Source organism: Aptenodytes patagonicus, chromosome 4 (assembly GCF_965638725.1).
Source record: "Aptenodytes patagonicus chromosome 4, bAptPat1.pri.cur, whole genome shotgun sequence".
NCBI lineage: Eukaryota > Metazoa > Chordata > Aves > Sphenisciformes > Spheniscidae > Aptenodytes > Aptenodytes patagonicus.
In genome coordinates, this window is record NC_134952.1 from 12,240,368 (window position 1) to 12,265,890 (window position 25,523).

Below are 25,523 nucleotides of genomic sequence, written 5' to 3' on the forward strand. Positions count from 1 at the left end.
GCTTAGGTTTTTAAGAGGTGAGAACATAGATGCATTGAAATTGGGCCATGTGGTGTATGAGTTAGAGAACATCTTTTTTATGTAGTACAAAACTGCAGCATGAACATTTTTTTTTTGAGAATAAATACTATTATAGGATTAGGTATGTATTTCGTTTAATATAGCATTGCAATAAATGACCATAAAGGCAAGGCTAAGGCTGAGACATCTACTTTGAAAACCTCTTAGTGGTTACCCAATATAGTGCTTGTGTGTGTGCGCGCGCGCGCGCGTGCATGTGCATGTGTGCGCTTGTATTGGGTTGTAGTTGGCTTGAAGCACACCTATTCTCAATACCTGATTTTCATGTGTAGCTTGAAGATTGGCATCGATATGATCCATAAATCCAATCAAATGTGTTTCAGGAAGTTAAATGGGATTTCCACCCCCACCTTGGTCAAGGTAGGGCTCAAAATGCTGACATAGATTTTGGCTTTCCTGGAAGATATATGCTGACATACTGGCATACTTGTATACATGCATTTATAATAGACATGCAAGCATGGAAGTGCATTTACTTTGCCTGGGGTTTGTATTTTATGGACAAAACAATAATTATTAAAAATACTTCCTGTCATCCTTCCTGGATTTGTCTTTCTTTTTCTTTAAAAGTTCTTCAGCAGATATTAGTCAACTGGAAAACACTTTCGGGTCATTTGTGGTGTGGCAAGGTTAAGAGATACTGTAATTGCTGTGAGTGACCAAAAAACAATCTGATCATTCTTTTAATGAGCTCATCCTTGTCTTTTCTTCTGGTTTAAGCAACCTTGAAATCATGTGTGTGATATAGCACTGCTCCCAAGAATTTTTTTAATCAATTGGAAGTGAAAACTTTATATTCTTTAAAAAATGGTTATAGGCTAGTACCCATAAATGTAGATTTGGAATAATTGCATCATCATGCTCTTTCAGTCCCAGTTGGTTTTAGTGCTGGTTTGGAACAAAAACTACAGTGTGATGTAATTGCCTTCCTCTGATTATTTTTACCTTGGTGTATTCCACTGCTGGCTTGTGTATATCTTTTTTATGTGCTGTCATTTGAAAAACTTTAAAACTCTTGAGAGCCAGTCTTGGAAACCCTTCTGGATGTATCATTGTTTTTTTATTTGTGCATGGCAATTGCAGCAGCCCATTAGGGGCCTATAATTCCTATTGAGCATAGAATGGACTTCTCATCATTTAATATGGAATGTGATTTTTCTCCTCAGTTGAGCTAAAATCTGCTTACTGTTGTGATTACCATCCCTGGGCTCCACCCTGCCTTTCACCACCTGCCACTTACAAGTAATTCCTTTGGCAATGAGAATACAGCCAAAACTGTCAAATAAATTGGCCCCTTTTTGAGAGCCTTCTGATTATTATTCTTATTTTGTGGTGATGTCAGATTTCCAAGGGTAATCTCTCACTGGAGGAGTATGTTTTTCGTTGGGACTTGCATCACCCTCTCATTTTTAGTCTCCATTTCAGAAGTAATGATTGCTTACTGAAATATGCATTATGTGGATTTTCTATTATTCAGTTCCATTACTTTTTGCGAGCACATCGTTACATTTCTAGGAAGGAGAAGAGAAGATTCTTTAATCCAGAAGATAAGGCAAGGATTGACAACAGACAAACTTGTTTTTTCCTGACTACATACAAGCTTATTTGTTACCATCTTAGAAAAAAGAGTTTTCAGTTCCTTATTTAAATACTTCAAAAGCACTCCATGGCGGTATTTCTGTTCTCTGCTTAAGCAGCGAAAGTATTAAAAAAGAAGAGTGCATTTTTAAGATACATGGAAAGAGCGTTTCTTACTAGCTGAGAACAGTGTTTCCCTTTTTTTCTTTTTGGGTGTTTGACATCACTGCATATATATAAAGTGAAATTCAGAACTTCCTTCCTCCACACTTCGATGCTTGTGATGCTATTAGCTCCCACAAAAGAAAATACAACCCCAATTTAATCCTGGTAGAAAAATAAGAGAAGCGATGTCTTAAGTATTTGTGCCTAGCAATTTACAACAGATGCTAACAATTTTATTCTGTTGTATTACTAACATTTTAAAGTACCTTTTACGACTGCTTACTTGAAGTCAATGTCATATACCTGCAAGCTTACAAAGGCAGGAAGAACAAGTCTTCTCACGCTCTGTATTCCTTTATGATGCACTATTAGATATTTGAACCACAGTGCTGGACACCAGGCCAAATGTAATCAGTTACAGCGAACGTGTTACTAATGCAGTGGTTTCAAGATTTTTTGAGCATTGTCTCACTGGTATCAGCTTCATCTTGTCATCCTCTATCAGTCCTAACTGAGACTTTTTTTTTTAAAATCCTCTGCTGGGTGCAGTTAAACTGCTGCCAGTAACTTTGTCATTGTAGGTCAATGAACTGTGGTCACCAGTGACTGCAATGCAGATTTTCTCCAAAGACATGGAGGAGGAGAAGGCCACACGTTTATGTGATGAGGCCTCAGGAGAGATTTGGGCTGATGCCAGCTCCCAGGAGTCTCTCCAGCAGCGGTTTCCCATCTCCTCTTCTGTTCCTTCCCTGTCTCTTTGCCTCATAACTTCCTCTTGCTCTGTTTTCATTTCTCATCCGTTTATATTAGATTATAAGCTCCTGAGTACAAGGATCTTATCATTTTTAATAACTGGAAACAGTTACGCACACTGTGCACATCAATGGTATCTGATGCTTTCATCCTTTTCTCTCTTCTTTCCCAGAAGTGAAGGTTCTAGGCAAAGAAATACGGTTACTGTGGCACAGGGTATTCATTGGTGAAGAGAAGGGAGAGCTCCCTTTCAGCTAATTTACAGTCCCTTGCCTTAAAGAATCCAGAAAACAAGCCATTGCAAAGAAATTTTAGTGCAGTAATATATGCAATTACTGACAGTAATTTATATGGCTGTAGAACTACTTGAAAAATATACATTTCTAGAACTGTATACTGATTAGATTTCACAATGACTGCCTAGATTCTACGGTAATGATAGCTTTTGAAATGCATGTATTATAATAAATAAGTAAATATGAAAAGATTCATAAATTCCATGATTAAAATCAAGCTCATAACAACAATATTAATACATCTTATATTCAAAGCATACTTAAAAGCAAGAGACCGCTGTACACTTAATGGAGTATACGTCTTATTTCTAAAATCTATAATTTACAAAATAACTCAGAGCTGATTATTTGGGTATTATTTTTTTTAAGCCATAGGTCCTCTCTCTTTTTTCCTCCTTGAGACTTGTGATCATTTACTGCTTTGCAGACCTGAACCTATACCATTTTGCTTCAGAAAGCTGTATGCTGTGGGTATGTATATTGTTGTTCCATAATGTGAACAACACTGGAAGTAATAGGGTTGTCATGAAATACTTTAGATTTCTGACAGACTTCTAGACAGCTTAGACAGCTACAAGTGTGATGGCAAAAAAAATGACTTGTAGCCATGGGATGTTTTTCATGAGCTACACTGTGAAGTGATGTAGGCAGTTTTGCTGTCATTTTGGATACCCCCTTTCTGCCTATGTATTGTAAAAATCTTTGGGAAACAAATTTCCTGAAAGTGTGGACAGTTGATATAATGGCAGTGCTACTGCTCAGTTGAACAGAAGAACGTATTCACCAAGAGAAAACTTGGGCGGATGGTTGTATATGTGCAAATTAATGGTGTCTTTCAGAAAAGATTTGCCCAAGTGTACTTCTTATCAGGGATTTCTTTGTTAAGACGCTATCGTGCCTTAGTGTTGCAAACTGGCGTGTCTTCTGTGCCTGCTAGGCATATGTCAGGTTTGCCAGAACAGCCTGAACGTACTGGCAGGTACAGTCAGCAAATAAATGGGAAAATGTGCATTCACTGGAGACAAGAAGGGGCCAACAGCCCCTTGTAGAACCATAGCTGACATCTGCAGGTTTCCCTGCACGGTGCTGTTTTCAAGCGTTGGACAAAACAAATGCATCTTGACCAAGGGTTGTTTAAACATCCAGACATGTTCCCAGAAATGGGAAAAAAGATTCCAGGTTCACTTGGGTAAACAACCGTATCATTAGGAGTAGGGAAGAGCTGGTAAGGGAGTAAGCAGCAAAGAATGTATTTTTTAGACGTCTGAAGAGGCTTAGCAGCGTTTGCCCTGTTAGGCCTTGAAAAGACTATAAAAACAAATGTGAATAAATAGAGAAAAAATTAAGTGGAGGCATTTTGGAATGAGGATAGCCCTGAGATTAATCCTAGGTGCGGCCCTGAAATGAAATGGATGTTTCTCCTCGTCTTTTAATGAGGATAATGTCATCAGATACAGAAAGTACAGAAATGTGAACTATTATATCCAAGATGAAACTTAAACTAAAAATAGCAAGTCTGCTTAAGCGAAGGGACCAGAGAATCAGAATTATGAGAGAGTTGAAGCATGAAAATGAGGTTCAGTACCATGGGTTTCTCATAAATCTGCTGAATAGGCATCATACGATTAAGCTGTAACAAATGTGTTTATATGTATGGTCTGAGCTACTGCAGTCGTCAAGACAATGCAAGACTTTAGAGGTAATTTGAAAGGAAAAAAGTAGAAATGTGCTTATAAAGTTTGTTGATAAAATTGAGAAGCATTGGGAATACATGGAAGGAATGTCATTTTTTCTAGAAAGAATTGGAAAGCCTTGAGATCTGGAATAGTAGAAATAGGATGAAATATGAAGTGCATCATCAGGAATCTGGGGAGTAATAAGAAATTACGTGACAGGTTGGGAGCTTGTCTTTGGAAGTTACAAGAAAGACAAATCACTGTAAAGGAATACCTGCTCTTTTTTTCCACAGCAAACAGAAGAAATAAGATGAGGGAAAGAGAGCCCTTCTCTAAAGATTTATGAAAATATCAATGTGTTGAGAAGTTCTTTCAAACTTTAAATTTGTTCTGCAGTTAGAAATTGTTTGTTAAAAGGGAGAGGAACCAGAGTGGCACTGCTAGAAAAGCAGATAGCCGCCACTCCTGCACTTACTTTTGTCTAGTGCTGGCTTGATGATGTGGTATGTGAAAAGAACTGTCTTTTCTGCATCAATTTTGAGATAATCGCTACAAAAGCCAGTAGTGCTCACTGATGGACTATTCTGTTGGTTTTACTGATGAATAGTCTGTTTCCAGCAGGGAAGACCATACATGTTGAAGAAATGCTAGAAAATAACTGTGAATGTGAATAAATGAGAATTATCTCTATCTTTTTTCTAATGGGACTTTTTAGAAAAAGTAATTCTTTTTTCTTTGTCTTTCAGCCATGGAAGAGTTAATAGTTGAGCTGCGCCTGTTTCTTGAACTTCTGGACCATGAATATCTAACTTCCACTGTCAGGGAGAAGAAGGCAGTAATAACTAACATTCTCCTGAGGATACAGTCATCAAAAGGTCAGTGTCAGGGGCGGGTTTTCTCACTTGCAGAATGCACAGAATAAGTCTGTGCTCAGTGAAATAGCTTTAAGGGCTAAAGACAAGCCCTAAATCGAAGCAAGACAGAAAGACAGGATGAAGCCAAAGTGTAACTTTCCTGAATGCTTTCCTTCATGTTCAGCAATAAAATATAGCAAAAGGCATACTGGAAGTGTCTTGGACGCACATGGGTGAATCCAGACACAAAACTACGTGCTAGATAGATAGAATGTTTTCACTTCTGCTGATATAGTGGTTACTTCATTTTATTTGTGGCAGCAGTGCTATTTATGAGTTTTGATGGAAAAGTAATACTGCGTCAGGGAGTGCTGGCCACAGCACCATTTTGTGGATGCGTGAGTGCTGCATGCTGCATCTCTGTCAAAGGACCCAAATCCATCAAAAGCTTGATATTGAGGCAGACTCTGGTGCATGACTGATACAGGAGTGTCAAGCCAGAGCTAGGAGGAAATGGCTGTCAGCACGTTTGGTTTTCATTTTGCAATTAGAGTTATATTCACTTTCCCCTTTTCTTCCTATCTAAAACCATTTTGATTGCACAATCTGTTTTGTCTCCATCAAGATTATGGAACTGAATGCAATATAAATGATTCACTGTGTACAACAACCTTTCCACACAGCTTATATGAAGAATATTGCTCACTATGTTTCCTAACAGTACGCTTAATTTCCTTACAGCACCTTTCTTTATAAAGAGGCATCTGGGCTATAAGACCTCTGTCTCTCCTACATTTAACAGAAATACTGTCAGTATAAACCCTCACTGTTTAGATTTTTGAAAAATACCAGAGTGTGTTGAAGAAAATGCCACATTGTGAGCAGCTGCATTTCTCATGATTTGTTTCTTCTCCTAAAGAAAAATATGCTAAAAAAAATATGGTCTTGTTTGATGCAGTGTTTCCCCCCTTCAGTAAAGAAATAATTTTTGCCACAGGATTCAAGTCCAAGGAGATCAACTTGAAAATAATGATTGTCCTCCTTTCCATTTTGACATTCTTAAAGACCCATCACTATTTTTACTTTACTACTGAGAGAAGGAGGCAGGTACCAATTTCACATATTGCGGAAGGAAGCTTCACGCTCCAAAAGCTGATCAAAATACACCAAACTCCCCAAAACCAAAATCTGTAGGTAAGAACCTGCAATTTGATACGTTTAGAAACAGCTGTATTTTACAGGAGTTCAAAAGAACCTCAACAATGCTGATCTGACACTGCATGTTCTTCTTGTAATCTTTTCAACTAGATTTATTAAGAAAAACATTTGACTTCCTCAAGAAGTTGGACAACATTCTGTTGCCAACTGTGCAAGCACAGGGAAGGGTTGTCATATCCTTTTCTTCTGGATTGTGGATGGTGTTTCAGGACACAAAAGCTACAGCTCTACTAGTAAATTAAACAGTGCTGGGTGTGTTTCTGGACCTAGGAACTCAATTATTTACACTGTTAAAATTACGGAGTGGTCCTTGGCATGGGTTTGGCCTGAGCTGACTCATTTCCTCCATCAGTTCCTAGGCATGATTTGGGAGTTAGCTCGGGCAAAGATCTGTTCCCAACAGACAGCTCAAAATCATCACCCTCCACCCCGGTTTTGAGGGGTGAGAGTTTTTAACCATACGGGTATGGATTTCTCTCTACCAGAGTACCTTCCCAGGCATGTTTAATTGATGACTATAGATGTGGCCAAGGATAAAAAGACTGAAGGACCATAGCTGTCTACCTTTAGCACCTACTGTTTAGGTTTTAAAGCCTATTACAGGATCTATAACAAGATCCATTACATCCTATTACAGGATCCATCCATTAACAAGATCCTTACGAGATCCATATATTAAGCAGTGGAGCTTGGTTCAATGCAGTTGTTACTTGAACATTATACCCACTTCTAGTGCCTGCATTCAAGAAGATAAAATTCAGACATTTCAAAGAAAATTCATGAAAGTGATTAAAGGATCCAGAAATAGGCCTTCAGATTATCCAAAATGAGGTATCATAATTAAACTCGATGTAGGAAAGGAATGACTGAGAATGAGCTTTTAGACTTACACAACAAAAAGCAGTGTGCAATGGCAGAATGTTTGTTTCAAAGTGGAAATAAAGCACACCTTTTGAGCATTGAAGCTATGAACTAATGGAAGAACTTCGTAAGGTCTGCATGCCATTGCTGGCATTTTATCAAGATAGAATATTTTGCTAAAAGATATGCTCTAGTTCAAACCAGAATTAATTCAAGGAAATCCCATAGTTCAGTTAAGCAAGAGATCACAGGACTATGCTTTATATGTCTATAAACTCTACTTTATGGAACTGCAGTTTAAATAGAGTTTAAGCCAGCATGGCCTCTGGAAAAAGCATCCTGTTTCTCTCCCCAGGCTACTCATTCTTGCTCATCATGTATTGCATCTTCCTTTCTGCTAGCACAAGCATTATTTGGTTATTTTTGCTGGTTTAGTCCTAACCAGTGTCATTTCCCTGGTCTGGTTCAACCTGAGGCCACACACATGCTTACGCTGGCACAAAGGAGAGGTTGGTGCAGGGACAGGAACAAGGCAGGGAAGGAGAGGAGCTGCCTTTTTGGGAGCTCTGCCATCCCATGCTGGCTTCAAGTGTGTGTGAAACTACCCGGGGAGTCATGTACTTTAATGGAGCTGACCCTGCTGCTTTTTTTATCAGTTATAACATTCAGTACTCCCATCCCTTTGAAACTATTCATCTCTTCATTAAAATTAAAAGCAATAAAAGATGCATAAACCCACAGTACTCTGTAACTAAGCTGAACTGTCATTTGGAGTCTGTTTTTCAAAATGTTGTTTTACTCCACCCACATAGCTCCACGAGACCTCTTGGGTCGCTGGCACAGTTTAAGAGTCCTGAGGACTATGCTGAGTTCAGACTCTTTATACGCATTTGCAAAAATCAACTTTCTGAATCCAAAGGACATTTCAATTGCTGGAGCAAAGCATTTAAGATCAATGGGGAACGGTAATGAAGGATCTGTGCAGCTGGGAACTGGCTGGGTTCTTTATAACATCTGGAAATGAACAATTATGTTTTTCTTTGTAAAGGTGTGGAAATTATTATAATGGACTGGTTGGCTTTTAGTTTTGTTTTGGCTTTTAGCAGTTTAAGCTCGGTAAGTTCTTACTTGGGGAATTCTTTAGAAACCTTTTGCCTTGTTTTCTTCCGTCTCCCAAATGAACGCTGTTTTCTTCATTTAATATCTATCAACCGGAGAGAACTGGGCCAGGCAGATGTGTTCTTCAGGTCATAGCTGCCTGGCCTTGACCTGCCCCACGTCCAAACCAGTGGTTACTCTGAATAGCTGGCAAAAGTATAAACTTCATTTTTCTTCCTGAGCCTTGGCGTGCCCAATGGATTGTAGGTCTGAACAAAACACTTGGCATTTCCTTCTGAAACTCAGACTTTCTTCTAAAAAACAAAGACACAAACAGTTTATTTTGGAGTAAGAACTGTTGGTGGATTTAGTCATTTAATATGACTGTCAACATTGCCTGTTTTCCTTAAATGGACCTGATGCTGTAAACCTATAATGCTGACTTTGCTGTGTAATTTGGTAGAAGAAAATAAATGTTAGAGCAGGTTCTTGCTAAAACACACATCGTTTAAAACTGGGGAAAAACTAGTTTTGCAGAGTCAATAGAATTCACTTGCAGTAAAAAGCCCTTCATATTTGACTTCTGGTTGTTATGGAAAGCATGGGAGACTTGGATATGGATAGCAGTCATAATATGGATTCATCCTACATAAAGAGGAACAAGTGAAAGTTATACTAAAAAAAAAAAAATTTGAATGTTTCCCAAGACTAATCCCCCTCTTGATTTGTAGGAAGAAAGAAGAATCTGTGGCTCTTAGAGCCAGTTTATTTTATCAGTGTTGTTTTTCAAGCCATGACTTCACAGCCAGTGGGACTGGGTTATTATGACAAGAAACATTTCATCATTGATTACATTTTTAAGAATTATATGATCTTGACCAAAAGACATCCATTTGACTATGTAAATATATAATTTAAAAACTAAACTGAACACAAGAAGCTAAATTCAGTCTAGGGGTAAGCAGTGTACAATCCATTGACTGAATTTTTGCCAGAACATTGAGATGCACCCTAATCTCCCTTTTGAGATTTAGAAAAATAAACGATGTCATGTTCCTATGAAGTGAGTTCAACTGGGATTTAAATTACTGTGCCAAAAACTCAGAACGAGTGGGCCACTTCTCTTTTCCCCTGGGAGGGAAATGCAATAGTGATACAAAGGACCCTCAAAGCAGCTTTTACATTCGGCTCCTTTTGCCTTTTCAAACTCACCTGGAAAACTATAGGATTATTTTTTTAAAAATGAGAGGAAGAAGGAAATAGTGGGAAAACATGCTCAATGTGCAGTTCTGTTAATGGTGAGTCGGTTAGGGCAATGTACCCCCCAGCAGCAGCATGCTCCAGGTTGGGGTGTCGTAGCATCCTGCATCTCCCAGGACTTGTGCAGACTCGCACCGTGGCTCCATGATCAGAGATGGTGGTGGCAGCAGGGACCCCAGGGTACACGGGCGCTGTGGGCTTGGCTGAATAGCTGTCACCACTACTGCAGGGGAGGGAGAGAGGCAGGGTCTCTTCTGCCCTCTTCCCCACTCTTTTGGCATGAAAGGAGGTTTTGGACTCATTTCTGCATGATGGCCTTACCCATCCAAAATGTGCCATGGGAATAACTGTTGCTTGTCTCTGCTGGTAAAAGGCAGCCAGCTACATACTGCCCACAGGCTGACCGTGTTCTATTCACTGTATGGTGCCATTGAGACATTCACAAGTATGGTATCTACCCCCGTAAGTGGTTTTATCTGTATGGTAGACGCCTGGCAACGTGTAGCTGTTTAAGTCTTTCAGTTCCAGATGGATAGGCAGTTCAGAATGATTTCCTGTAAATTTTTTCTGTCTGGTATTTGTTGATCCAAATAGCATATATGTCATTATCATATAGAGTAAGTATGTGTTTGTTCTGCTTGATTAAATTCCTGAATTCCCAGCATTCTTCCAGTCCTGCCTCAGTAACTGCGCTTGGGAGTTAGGTTGTGAGCAGCCTTGCGTGCCAGATTTCGGTGTGTGACAGTCAGATGTGGTGTCCACGTGTGGAAAAAATGTGCCATTTGCATCCACTGAAGTGTTAAGCGATGCATGTTGCTCTTCCACAGGTTTTGAAATAAAAGAACATGTACAGAAGCAAGAAGTTGCCAACAGTTTGCCAGCACCTCCTCAAATGCCTCTGCCAGAAATACCTCAGCAGTGGCTGGTGAGTGTTAATTTAAATATATAAATATATATAAGAGAGAATATATTTGTGGTAAGCACTAACAGAAATGGTTACAAGGGGAAGGAGCCTGCGGGTCCAGGGAAATGATTATTCCTCTCAACTCTGCTCTGGTTGAGGGAATTGAGTTCAACTTGCAGAAAAGAAGGCAAAAAATTCCCTATGGTGACATAAGCCCAGGAACAGGTCACCTGCAAAGGCTGTGGAATTGCAATCTTTGGTGATTTTCAAAATTCAAGTGGCAAAAGCCTGAGCAACTTAATTTTAACTTCAAAGGTTGACCTGCCTTGTGTGGGAGGTTGGTCTGGCCAAGCCCACAGGTCCCAGCCAGTTTCTTATGATTTTAAGGATCATTTTTCCCTGGAGCAAGCCTTATGAGAAGACTCCCTTTTGATAGCTGAAAAAAGGAAGTACAGATTTTTAAAATGGAGGAAGAATAATTCCTTTTTTTATTAAGTCTTTAGTGCCCTTCTGTGCTCAGTCCCTGGGTAGGAAATTCCCTGCAGAACAAGTAGAAGTGTAGGTTCTCGGAGATGTTTATAGCAAAGATACTGATTGAGATCTGTAATTCAGTTCCTCCAGTTGGGAGCAGCTGTCTTGTTACAGAATAAACTATAAACAAGTTTTAATGTGCCTCTGTTACTGACTTGAGAGTAGATTTGCAGAAAACATTTTCAAGATTTTTTTTAGAGAAGCGTAAGCAAGTCATGGTTTAGCCTGTTGAAAGGTGAACACAGTCTTAGCCCTAATCCTGATAAATTATCCATTTTTTTATTAATTTGTGGAAAATTTTGTGCATGGTGATAAGGGCAATCCGTGGAGACCTGCGTTCATTGGCTGAAGCAGGAAATACAGATGCAGCTTACAGGGGCAGAACAACTGGGTGACTGACGTTCTGCTTCATTTTAGTGTGTTACTCTGTTATCACATTTATGCCCAGTTCTGAGATGTATAAGCCAGTAGCATCTTATGAACCTAAGAACTAATTTATCAGATCAAACTCTTGGCCAGCCTTTTATAATAACCTTTATTTGATGGTGAATAATGCTATGTACTGCAGAACAAAGTGAAAAAAAAAACCAACAAACACCTATTATGTAGAATACCTTAATCATAGTGTCTCCCTAAGCACTGCCAGCTTTTGGGTTGTGACCTGACAAGGCTTTTTTTTTTTTTTCCCCAATTTTAATTCTACCTAATGCAATGAGATATGCTGAAATCATTATAGGAAGGCGATGTTTATGCTAGAAACATTCATATCCAGAGTTGGTATATATACTGTAGCAAAATTCAACTAAAAGGAATGCTATAAAAAAATTATGCATAGATTTGAATGGATGCAAAAGTAATTTTATTAATATGCAGTGAAACCTGGAGAATCCATTTCATGGTTAACAGTGCCTGAAAATTATTATTTTTCTTTAATTCAAGATGCATATAGCATAAATTACAAGGGAAGGGGTTGATGAGAAGCAGGAAAATTATGCAAAATGCACATGCCTTTGAAATGCAGACTTCAGGTGCTAACTTCATAAACTGAAGCCAATTGAGATCCTCATTCTTTCATATTTATGTAGGTTCAGTTTAATAAACTGGCTCTTAAGATTTAAGTTGTTTTTCTAAAGACAACTGACCTACTTTTCCTTTCTCCTATACTAATGTGTAACTTCCCTTAAAGTTGGTACAGCTGCAGCGAGTGAAATGGTGTGAAGTATGAATTAGGTCCAGGAGGTCAACACTGTTTTTTGCAGTAGTTCAGTTTGGATTTTGGAGTAACGAAAATATTTCTCTGAGATACAGTGGGAATTACCGTGGAAGTTGACACAGTTAGAGCTGGCTGGCCTGGAGCGCGGTCTTCCCATGTTGAGCCTGGCAAAGTGGAGTCTGAACACGGCCCTCCCCTCTGACCTGCCAATAATGCTGCGGATGCTTTTATCTCAGTGAAGTCACGAAGCTGAGCTGGTTCTTCCATAGTGGCGGAAGCTGATTTTTGCCAGGTTTTCTGCAATTCTGTTGCTGCTGCCAGGCAGTGGTGGTTTTTGCCTCCCGTTCTGGTGTCGGTGCCACTTTGAGATCAGCCAGGAAACGTCCCAGGCCTCTCGTTGTCCTGCATTATCCAAATACAGGTTATGAGTTGTGCTATTTTAAGACAGTAGCACATCGTAATTTGTGAAAAAGATGACAGATTGCTGCTGTCCTGCAAAAGACCAGGTGGAGTCAGAAGGGAAGGACAAAACCATCAGCTTTTTGACCTTTGAACACCGGGGCAAGCTCAAACTCCAGTCTGAGTTTAAAGATTTCTCCTGAAGTCATGTTGAACTAATGGAATTGATCATTAGCTGTTTTTTGGAAACCTTTCTCTATTAGTTGTCTCTTTGTTAGCCCCTCATTATTATTAGATATGATCAGAGACTGTCATACTAGCTTTCTTTTTACGCCAGGCTGGACATCAGTGACAGTGGCTAAGATCTTATTTTCCCTTCCATTAATGCTCCTGCATGGTGATTTTCAACCTACCCTGAATCAATGGACTCCTAAGAATTTGTAGCTGATGATGCCAATCTCTATAAAAACTGTACATAACTACATTGCTCAGTGACACAAATACTGAGCTACCTTTCCTAGCCACTTTCGATAGACTGTGCTTTCATAGTCGAGTGGCATAAATCCCCTGGGCCCACCAGAGGCTAGGAAATTCTGCTCCAGGTTGCCCTTCTTCACATGGCAAGTTGGAAGTTATGTTGTATGGGACCTCTTTTTGATAGCCATTCAGGACGGAAACTTTTTCCACTTGCTGAATAACATCTAGTGGTGGTCTCAGCCTCCAGTGGAAACACAATGTGCTGCTGGAACACAGGAATTTACTGGAAGTGGGAATCAATAACTTTAAATAAACTATGCACTGTTTTAAAATCTATGTTTTTAGCACATCAGTTATTGAGCGTGATGGAAATTAAAGTTTCATTTACACCACTGTGTCTTTTTATCGCACTCAAGGGATTCTGCATTCAAAAATGTTTAGTCTGAATTGATGTTTAAGCTTTTACTTATGTAAAGATGTGTGGGTGGGAAGGAATTCAATACTCCTTAAAGTAGTGCCAGGAGCCAGAATTATGTGTGGGCAGGTGCTATGCAAGGTTTCCTTTGTAAATCTGTAAATAGACCTGCATATTTGATCAGGCCAAATCTTGTATCAGTTTTGTTACTCATCAGCCCATGAACAAACAGTACAAAATTAATTTTATTTAGAGATATGCTGTTAATAGTTTAAATGAAGTCTCCAGTTATTAAAACACATTAAAGCCCGGAGAGTTTTCCTGGACCCAGTGGGCTTTGGAACAGGTCTTAAAATCAAGTGACAAAGTTGGACCTTGCATATACTTGAATGAAGCAAATCACTAAGGACACAATCTCTTAGTAATTCTCATTTTCTGTATACATTCCCTTGCCTACATCTGGTCTAGCAGACTTGCTGTCAGGCTTAAAAAGCACAAATCCTCGCTTGCTTTAGCCTGTGCATACAGCTCCTTCAGATGGCCAGCAAAGTAAAAGCTGCAGATAAAGGACGTGAGCTTAAGGGCAACTCAGAATCCTCCCGCAGAACTGAAACACCACTTGCCTGGATGCGTTCATATGTGCTTGCTAGCATGAATACAGTGCCAGCAGCTGGTGGAGCTTTGCCTGGGTCAGCAGCAGAGGAGGAGATCACCGTGTCTGAAAGAGAGTCATATTGGTTCACCCCTCTTGAATCTGCTTACTGCAAGGGCTTGTGTCTTTTAGCCTGCTTTCTCCATGTCTACATCAGCAGCTACTTTTATGATATTTCCCTGTGCTTGACAGGCAAGATGCAGTGCTAGGTGATAGGTTTGGAGGAATAACAGAGGCGATGCTCTGTGTGTACCTTGCGGTGCTGCTGGTGGTTTAACACCCGAGATCCCATCATTGCACTATCACCAAGTTACCTTGAAGTACATTTTCCACTGAGGCAATAGAATGAGATCCAGTGTGTCCTGCTGCTCAGATGCGCCTGGGGATTACTGGCATAAATTATCCACAGCATGACAGTGACAGAATACATCTAGCCTCCAAGCATTTGGTTGTAATATTACATCTGACAGTTGGTGATTTCAGTGCACTGTGCAGTCCAACAAAATCAAATACAAATAGCACAGCTATTTTGCATGATTTTCACAGTAAAATTGAGTATACGTTTTATTTTTCTTGGAATACTGACAATTTAATAATTATTTAATGGCAACAAGTGTCCAGCAAGATGCCAGAACCCCTGTAGGTATAAATCAAAAGGATAGGTCATCTTCCTCCAACCCTTTCCTGCAATGTACACAGTCACTCTGTAGGAGTGTTTCATATAAATGGGTTTCCTATTGTGGAGAAGAAATTTGACAGCCTCCCTTTATCTGGCTGCCTGTCAGGTATACTCTCAGATATTTATTAGAAAATGCTGAAAGGAGACAGTGTCCTTGGAGAAGAAAAAAATCATCCTGAAATCAAAAGGATTTTTGAGGTGATACATCACCAATTACATTAATCATTCTTTGAACAACAACCAAAACAGTGCCAGTCTTAAAACTTCTTCTAAAACATGCAGTGAGACTAGTGCCATAACAAAATCAAGGGGCTCATGTGCCAGGTGGGTACCTATGAATCCTTACTTCATCTTGCTTTTTCTTCCAACACTGAAAAACAGTTGTTATTCTCTGTTCTTCTTAAAAGATAATCTTAAGATAGTATGAGCCTTGGAGTTTTTCTCCTTGCAGAAAATTTTTAAAAGCAACAAAAGTAAATTCAACAAAAATTCAATTGTTTCATTCAGAGCTGGCTAATAGCTTCAGTTTGAACCAATCTCAACAAGTTCTTCCGTAATGAAGGAACAACTAAAGGGGCCTTTTTGATTATTCAGTGCAGTCACTCTTACTGCAGGCAATTATAAAATGTTAACCCTTTCAGAAACTTACCAAAATCTATTTACTAGCATTTAAGTTTCTTTAACCCACTATTTCAATTTGAAAGGCTGTTCCACCATCCCAGCGTTCATTGCCAGCCCTTGTGTTTAAGTAGCTTTTTTCCTCACTTTGGTACCTGTGCCTCAGATATCCTTTGAAATGACAATCATATTCCTCTCGGGCTTCATTTCACTCCATTGTGTATAAGAAAGGCTCTATCAGTTTCATTTTGAGCTATAGTTCAATTCTATTGAACTGTATCAGTCTTTCTCCTAAGCACCTGCTGTAGGTTTGTGTTCTAGTTTGATCATGAGTGACCAAACCAGCAGAGTCTTCTGGGCATGATGCAGTTGGTTGTGGAATACTTTTGATCATTATATATGATTGCATAAAGATTAAAGACAAAGAAGTGTTTGCAGCCCGTTTTGTGTTGGTCATATCTTGCAGAACACTGTAGTTGCCATTCCCGTTTCCCCTGGGTGGGGTTCGTGCCTTATTGTTGATTATTTATTTCACATTTGCAAATAGTATGACAGAAAAGTTTTAGTTCAAGTAATTTCCTTCTCAGTTCGCTTGTATTATACAGTTATAACAATGCACATCACTGTATTTCAAAGCTTTCTTCATTGCTAAGCTGCCAGAATGAGCTGCAAATTTGCATTTAAACTGGATGAGCTCAGGTCAAATTTAGAGTAGGATTTGAACTGCTTTACCAGATTCTTCCTATGATCATTGGGAAGCTGTATGCCCTCTTTTGTGTCTTTACTAGATGCTGATAGACTTTGACCTCCACAGACGAAAGCTATTAAATTACTAATACCACAGGTTTGATAGGATATTGTCCCACCATTTTTCATAACATTTCCCTCAGATTTTTGGTTTCTTGTTTCTATGCTATTTGTGTCCATAAAACACCCTCCTTGTGCTGATAGTTAGGAACCAGCCTATTTACTTTTCTAAACACACTCATTAATGTGCTGTGCACAAACACATGGGAAAGGAATTAGGCCAGTAAGTACTAAAGTCTTTTCTTGTTTTTGTTTGATGCAGTGCTCAGGGCCTTAGAAAATATTGTTCCAGTAGAAGTGGTGTTGCCCACACTTGTCTCACCGTACTGCCTTGTCTTGTCCCCACTGTCATGTCGTGTACCTGGATGAGCTTATTAACTCCTGGAATAGGAAGGTGATTTTGTCTTCGCTGGGGAATACGGACACTTCTTTGAGCACAGTTACAATAACCACCTCTGACTGAGGGCCCCATGCTGCTCAAAATTGAGATTCATCTTTCTCATGTAATATGCATGAAGGTGTTCCCCCGTGTTAATTAAAGCCCATGTCTCTTCTTGGTACAACCAGACCCTTTGCTTGATATGAGTCAACTCTATTGTTTTGTCTGAGTGATGCTTCCAACTGGCTGTGTAATAATCTTTGATTATAAAATCTGAATGATACAGAAATATTGTGGTTTTGTTTATGGCTCATTCTTTTTCACTTTTTAATTATTTCCTTAGATCTTCTGTTACTTCCATGGAGTCTGAAGCTTATTTCCACTCCTGTCTTCCATAGAGTTTGGGTGTAGCTCCTTCCAGCTATCTGTCCTTTCAGTGGTGCATTCTGTGCTCCAGCCTTTTCAATTTTATTTAATATGTCAAATGTTAATTAAATACAATGGCAAGAACTGAGACTTAAGCTTATGCCCGGGTTCTGCCGCAGGCTGATGTTGCCATCAGAGAGATGCAAGAACCAGCTGGGTTCTCTGCTCAGTCGATACCCTGGGTTGGTTTCTTACTGTTTCCATTTGGTCCTCTTCATTGCCATCTTTACCTTCCTCTTGCTTAGGTAAAGGGATTATCATGTTATCTAAGCGGAACTCAGATGTGCTGTATTTTGTGAAATGGTAACTCAGTTCCTGGTGAGGTTCCTGTGTAAATGCTGTCCAGACAATCTTCAGATCAAACTGTGGAGCCATAGTACACCCTGATTCATTCTTTAAATGCAAGCAAGTCTGTTCAGATCCCTTTCCCATCGCCAGGCTGTGCTTTCTGAGGCTGTGATCTGTTTGTAGTCACTATACTCTACATAACAAGCACTTTTCCAGAGATACCTTTAATTAGGCATTCAGCCCTGAGTCAGCAGACACATTCTTAGGCTGTCAGATGTACCTCCACTCCCTGGAGGACAGCGTGCAAAGCGTGTACCTTCTTTTGTTCTTAATCTTAAACCTGCTCAAGGCACTGTTCAGGATCACCCTAAGGAAAAGCTTCACTTGTGTTTATACTCATCCTCTGCCTAGTAGTCACTTCTGCTAGTGTTTCCTCCTTGCCCTCATCTGTTCAGCACTGATGTAGGAGCTGGTGGGTTACCAGTTCAGCTCTTGGTAGGATTGCTGGGGGTTGCTGGGCCTCCCATCGTGTCTGACTCTGGCTGTTGATTTCTTGGGCAATTCCTTTTGTTTTTTTCCTGGTAGCACCGGTGTCCCAGAGGCATGTGCTGTAATTGCTTGGGTACACTCAGTGGTGGTTGGGTGGGACTATACCAACAGCCTGTCATGCAGCCGTGTTACGCACCTTGTGGCAGGACTGACAGGGTTACTCTGTTCCAAAAAGCTGAGTTTGGTGTCTGGCTGGATGGTTTGCTGTCTTTTGTCAGATGTGCTCAGAAGCTGAAAAGAGAAGTTGTTAGACTTCTTTCACATTATTTGGCTCCCAGTTTTGTAGGGTCCAGCTGACAAGCTGAGAAATTTATGACTTTGGAATACGGAGCTGAGGTCAAATGAAGAATTCTTCTCAGCTTCTGCTTGTCTATGTTCAGGCTAATATTTCACTCCTACACAGCTCAATGTGGTCTTAACATCCCATATAGTCAGCACTTTTGTCCTGAATAAATCCAATGTCCATGCAGGTCCTCAATAGCTGGCAATAAATGGTGATTTCTTTTTAGTGCCTTAGCGATTTTGAGTTTATCTGAAGGCTTTCATACCAAGTGTGTCACAAGTACTGGTGCCCGATTTCCCGCCTTTACAGTGGTATGATGAAGCCTGGTTGAAATGTACAGTCAGTAATTTTGCCAAGTATATTGGTACTCAGTTTGTTGATTCTCCTTGCTTTCTGGACATCCATTTTTTTTCCGTGTGGGGAGAGGGATCATAAATGTGTGAGCACTCTTCCCACTCCAGGCTGAGGATACGGTGAGGTTGTACAGAAGTCAGGTCTAAGCTTGCTCCAAAGCAAATGGTATGTGCATGTGTCAAGGTTTCTTCTTGACAGCCCACATTTGCCTGCTGGCTTCTGAATAGCTATATTGTGCATCACCAATGTGTGACCACTTTTCCAGTCTCATGTTGCTGCTTTCAGGGGGTTATGTAGCAGCTGGCTCCGCAGTCCGGCTGGATCCAAATTGGTGGTTGATCTAATAACACATGTGCGAGCATGGCCCTTGAATTGCTGGCAGCCTTTGCCTGCAGCATGAGTGTACTGACATTCTCTGCTAAAGTCACTGCTTTGCACTGGAAATCTCCACATCCTAAATCATTGCATAAAGGGAGGTGTTTCTTTCTATTTAGTACATAGTGTAAGTCTTCGTTGGGGTGTAAAGTGATTTTATATCCTCAGGCCCCTATACGATGACATTTATTTTCCTCCGTCTTTCATACTGCTTTCCACACTATATACTTCCATATTGCCAGCAGATATCAGCTAGACTATCTCTAAAAAAAAAGTTATGGCCTATCTTCGTAGGACAGAAGATAGGAACCCTTGGACAAAGGGGGAAATAAAGTATTTTATCTCCTAGGACAAAGAAAGAAAGAGTTTATTTGTGGTCTGTGGAACACAGAGGGGCAAGGGGAGGGGAAGACCATAATATGCCATAAAATTAATATTTCCACTAAGTCTATTTCATAGAGTCCAGTAGAATAATGAGTTTTACTATCCAGGTAAATATTGCTTACTATTGGAGATACTTATTTCTTTCTCTCAACAATCCCTCCTGTAAACTGGAGTTGGGCATCCCGTGCACAATCCAGTCTTTCAGAGATCTCAACTTTGTAGTGTAATTATCACCCCGTCTGCTCCTTCATTTCAAATAAAGCATCTCTCATTTGGTCTCAGACCCAGCACCTGACAAACACCTTTATCAGTATTGTTTCAGTATTACTGGTATTATTCTGGGCAACAATATCTCGCTCATCTTTGTCCCTTTTCCTCCAATGAGATAAAACAATGGTATTTTTTTTTCTAACTCAGTTCTTATTTCTGTGTTTGAGCAAGGTTATTTGTCTTGAAAGGCAGCAGTCTCTCGTTTTCTTCCCTGTGGCCTGTCGTAAAAAAAAAAAAAGTAGGAATTCGTGGTAATGCCTTCTTTTCAGGTTGCCAGGTCTTTCCTCCTGATACCACTTAAACTACACGTTCTAGGGTTTTTTGAGATTTAATCCTTTTATAGAATATGTAAATAGTTTTGTGAGTTTTATGGCCTTTTTATTTTTCAGGTACAGTAATGAAAATAAAGAATTATTTTTCAGTTCATAATTCATAACTTCATCAAAATTCTTCCACTAAAAAATTGCCAAGTTGAAAGAATTAAACAATACAACTAGCAAGAGTAAAAAAATTAAAGCACTGTAAATAGTAGTAAGTAATAGGAGAATGCTCAGATGTACTTTTTACATTTCTTGATGTTCAAACTCTTATGTATTCCATAGCTCCCAAAAGATGTAGCCGTTTATGGTACAGATTTGAGTGAGGTATTTTTATTTTGTATTTCATCAGTTGGATTTTCTTTCAATATTAAAGCATCCTTGCTTTAATCAGAAAGTATTTAATGTTGGATGTTTCTGTTTCTCCTAATATATATTTTTTTAAAAATCTTTTTTATAATTGTCTTCAACTTTGTTATGGCAAGCACTGCAAAATGCGTTTCAGAAAGGAGGGCCTGGTTAATTCAGCAATGGATTCCATCTGTGTTGACGTTGGCTGCACAGCCCAGCCCACCCCAGCTGTATGAAGTAACCGGTGCTCCAGCAGGGTCGAATTCAGACAAGCACCATTTGTGTTTCATTTCCTTTTTTCTTTCTTTCTGAATAACATTTTGTCTAAAAACAAGGATTCCCCCCCTCCCCCCCGATCTTTATTGGAACCTCTTATTTGTTTCTGGATAAAAGATAGCTTTGAAACCTGTGCTGTGTCAAGTCAAAATTGGAATGACTCTCAGGATGGGTATTTCCTGGGCGAATTAGGTTTAATAACAATAGGAATTTCATATATCGTATATACACCTGACAGGGAAAATAGTTTAAGGCTATACCAAGATATTAATATATCTGTCTTATGAAAGGGGTGGTATGAATCTACACTGCCCCAGGAACAAACCTTGACCCCGATTCACTTGAGCAAGGCTCTGCCCACCTGCGTGAAGGGAGAAAATACAGACTCTTTGGAGGCAGTTCCCCCTGTTGTGTCTAGCAGTTCAGGCCACACAGAGCTGATGTGTGCAGGTGTGTAGGGCAAAATTCATAATGTGCTGTCAATTTTCCAATATTAACGAACATGTAATATTTTCTCATGTCCCTTACACCTGTTGCGCAGCAGCAGCTAACCTGGGAAGACTAATTTATTTTGTGATTATGTGCAGATTTGCAATTTTTTTTTTTCAGCAGAATGACAGGGAAACTATGCTGAAAGTTGTATTTTTTCATTATTTTGCTTCTTTGACAGATAATTTCTCTAGCAAAACTGGTCTGTGAGGAAAACATTTGGTTCACATTGTAGATAACAGTAATTGCCATCTCTTATCTGTAATTGAGTGTGACATATGAAGTTGGCTATATCAGTTGATAGAGAAGTAATGTTAGTGTAAATCTCAATTGGACCAAGAATTTCTGTGTTCAGTCACGAGTCGGTTCATTGTTTGTAGGGAAGTTTCTGATTTTACTCAGTGCACCCAGGGAAGTCAGCGCTGGATGAGCCGAAGGGCAGGTTTATTCGCTAGCTCCTTGCCTTCCTGTACATCGGGAGTACGCAAGCACTTACCTGCAAGGTGGAATAACCTACTCAATATGCATTTAACTACAGAGCACACTAAGGGTGGGACTCGTCTTGCTGATGTTGTTAAGAATTAGGTGTGCGGTGTAGGTGTGTAATCGGTAATGAGATTTGGAGATGTCTAGCTCTGAAATTTGCAAAGATGAATCCAAGCCTGAAAGTGCCCACAGAAGTAATTTCAGTACATTTAATAACACGTGTTATTAAAGCTCAGCTTCCTCCCGGGTAACTTCAGGTCTGTAGCAAAAGAGGAGTCTAGTCAATGTGGCTTCATTTATATTATGTGGAAGAAGGCTCTATGCCTCTACTAGACTGTTCAGCCCATTGAATTGCACTCCAGAAGTGTCTGTGTCTGACCACGAGCAAAGCTCACCCTGACTAGTTTCTTACTTTGGTATCTCTGTTCATTCCCCGAGTTTAGACTGGATCAGTCCAATGCAGATATACACCGTTATAGCTCTTTCATTACATGAAGAAAGAGAAAGATATATTGAAAAAATGTGACTGCAGAAATGAGACTCTGCTTACAAGTTATATTTTTGTAATCATGCAATAAACCACTGGTGTTGGAAAAAGACTTCAGTATTTTCTCCAATATGAAAATATGGAAGTAAAAACCTGTGGCAAATATGAATGAGTTCTATAAAATACAGTTGTTTTGGTACTTGTTAAGGAAATAGAACAGTAAGTCATATGGAAGAAGTCATAGAGTACTAAATTTACTTTGTTTACTATATCAACATACCAGCAGTCGGTCAGTTTTAAATTTAAAACAGGTTTATATTTAGAAAAGAAGCATTTTAGAATTTGACCTGGTATTTGAAATATTTATTTTATCATATAATAGTTTCTTGATGTTCCAAACTTTTCCTTAGTTGTAGCTCAGTTTTCACTATGTAGAAAGAGCATTTTAAAAATTAATGTCTATATTAAGAATTGATTTGCCATTGAAAAACAAAATACATCATGAAAATATGATCTAAATTATCTGTCCTTTATCTCTGCCAGCCCAAGCTATTTAGCTTTCCTAAACTGTCCAACCAAACTGTTGTTCGCTGCTGTAATACGAATTATTTTAGATGTAAAATACTAATAAATAAGCCTTAACACTGTAAAATGGTCAGTGCACAGAATCATAGAATCATAGAATCATAGAATCATTGAGGTTGGAAAAGACCTCTAAGATCATCGAGTCCAACCATCAACCCAACACCACCATGCCCACTAAACCATGTCCCTAAGCGCCTCATCTACACGTCTTTTAAATACCTCCAGGGATGGGGACTCCACCACTTCCCTGGGCAGCCTGTTCCAATGTTTCACCACTCTTTCAGTAAAGACATTTTTCCTCATGTCCAATCTAAACCTCCCCTGGCGCAACTTGAGGCCATTTCCTCTCGTCCTATCGCTTGTTACTTCGGAGAAAAGACCAACACCCACCTCGCTACAACCTCCTTTCAGGGAGTTGTAGAGAGCGATGAGGTCTCCCCTCAGCCTCCTTTTCTCCAGGCTGAACAGTCCCAGTTCCCTCAGCCGCTCCTCATAAGACTTGTTCTCCAGACCCCTCACCAGCCTCGTTGCCCTTCTCTGGACACGCTCCAGCACCTCAACGTCCTTCTTGTAGTGAGGGGCCCAAAACTGAACACAGTATTCGAGGTGCGGCCTCACCAGGGCCGAGTACAGGGGCACGATCACTTCCCTACTCCTGCTGGCCACACTATTTCTGATACAGGCCAGGATGCCATTGGCCTTCTTGGCCGCCTGGGCACACTGCCGGCTCATGTTCAGCCGGCTGTCGACCAACACCCCCAGGTCCTTCTCTGCTGGGCAGCTTTCCAGCCACTCTTCCCCAAGCCTGTAGCACTGCATGGGGTTGTTGTGGCCCAAGTGCAGGACCCGGCACTTGGCCTTGTTGGATCTCATACAGTTGGTCTGGGCCCATCGACCCAGCCTGTCCAGGTCCCTCTGCAGAGCCTTCCTACCCTCGAGCAGATCAACACTCCCGCCCAGCTTGGTGTCGTCTGCAAACTTACTGAGGGTACACTCAATCCCCTCATCCAGATCATCAATAAAGATATTAAACAAGACCGGCCCCAGTACTGAGCCCTGGGGAACACCGCTCGTGACCGGCCGCCAACTGGATGTAACTCCATTCACCACAACTCTCTGGGCCCGGCCATCCAGCCAGTTTTTGACCCAGCGCAGAGTCCACCTGTCTAAGCCGTGAGCCGCCAGCTTCTCGAGGAGAATGCTGTGGGAGACAGTGTCAAAGGCCTTGCTGAAGTCGAGGTAGACCACATCCACAGCCTTTCCCTCATCCACTAGGCGGGTCACCTGGTCATAGAAGGAGATCAGGTTGGTCAAGCAGGACCTGCCTTTCATGAACCCGTGCTGGCTAGGCCGGATCCCCTGGTTGTCCCGCTCATGCCTTGTGAGCGCCCTCAAGATGAGCCGCTCCATAATCTTCCCCGGCACCGAGGTCAGGCTGACAGGCCTGTAGTTCCCCGGATCCTCCTTCCGGCCCTTCTTGTGGATGGGCGTCACATTGGCAAGCCTCCAGTCGTCCGGGACCTCCCCCGTTAACCAGGACTGCTGATAAATGATGGAGAGCGGCTTGGCGAGCACCTCCGCCAGCTCCCTCAGCACTCTCGGGTGGATCCCATCCGGCCCCATAGACTTGTGAGTGTCCAGGTGGCATAGCAGGTCATTGACTGCTTCCTCCTGGATTACGGGGGGTTCATCCTGCTCGCCGTCCCCGTCTTCCAGCTCGGGGGGCCGAGTACCCTGAGGATAACTGGTCTGCCTGTTAAAGACTGAGGCAAAGAAGGCATTGAGTACCTCAGCCTTTTCCTCATCCTCAGTGACAATGTTCCCCCCCGCATCCAATAAAGGATGGAGATTCTCCTTGGCTCTCTTCTTGTCATTAATATATTTGTAAAAACTTTTTTTGTTGTCTCTAACGACAGCGGCCAGATTGCGTTCTAGCTGGGCTTTTGCCTTTCTCATTTCTTCTCTGCACGACCTAACGAGATCCCTGTACTCTTCTTGAGTTGCCTGCCCCTTCTTCCACAAGCGGTAAACTCTCCTTTTTTTCCTGAGTCCCAGCAAAAGCTCCCCGTTCAGCCAGGCCGGTCGTCTTCCCCGCCCGTTCTTCTTACGGCGTACAGGGACAGCCTGCTCCTGCGCCTTTAAGACTTCCTTCTTGAAGATCGTCCAGCCTTCCTGGACCCCTTTGCCCTTCAGGACCGTCTCCCACGGGACTCTCTCAACCAACGTCCTGAACAGGCCAAAGTCCGCCCTCCGGAAGTCCATGGTTGTGGTTTTGCTGCCCCCCCTCCTTACTTCACCAAGAAGCGAGAATTCTATCATTTCATGGTCGCTAAGCCCAAGACGGCCTCCGACCACCACATCTCCCACCAGTCCTTCTCTGTTTGTAAACAGCAGGTCGAGCGAGGCACCTCCCCTGGTAGGCTCACTTACCAGCTGTGTCAGGAAGTTGTCTTCCACACACTCCAGGAACCTCCTAGACTGCTTCCTCTCTGCCGTGTTGTATTTCCAGCAGACGTCCGGGAAGTTGAAGTCCCCCACGAGAACAAGGGCTAGCGATTGAGAGACTTCTGCCAGCCGCTTATAGAACGCTTCATCCGCCCCTTCATCCTGGTTGGGTGGTCTATAACAGACTCCCAGCAGGATATCTGCCTCGTTGGCCTTCCCCCTCATCCTTACCCATAGACACTCA

General features: G+C 41.0%; 1 protein-coding gene across 4 annotated transcripts in view; it reads left to right on the forward strand.

Moving 5' to 3' along the window:
• AFAP1 (actin filament associated protein 1) overlaps nt 1-25,523 on the forward strand; it is a 121,577-nt gene that overhangs the window by 46,454 nt on the left and 49,600 nt on the right. For all 4 annotated transcript variants that reach the window (XM_076335884.1, XM_076335885.1, XM_076335886.1 and 1 more), the window contains exons 2-3: nt 5,296-5,424; nt 10,668-10,765. In XM_076335884.1, the coding sequence (XP_076191999.1) occupies nt 5,298-5,424; nt 10,668-10,765 (225 nt within the window). In that variant the 5' untranslated portion in view covers nt 5,296-5,297. The remainder of the gene's footprint in view (nt 1-5,295; nt 5,425-10,667; nt 10,766-25,523) is intronic.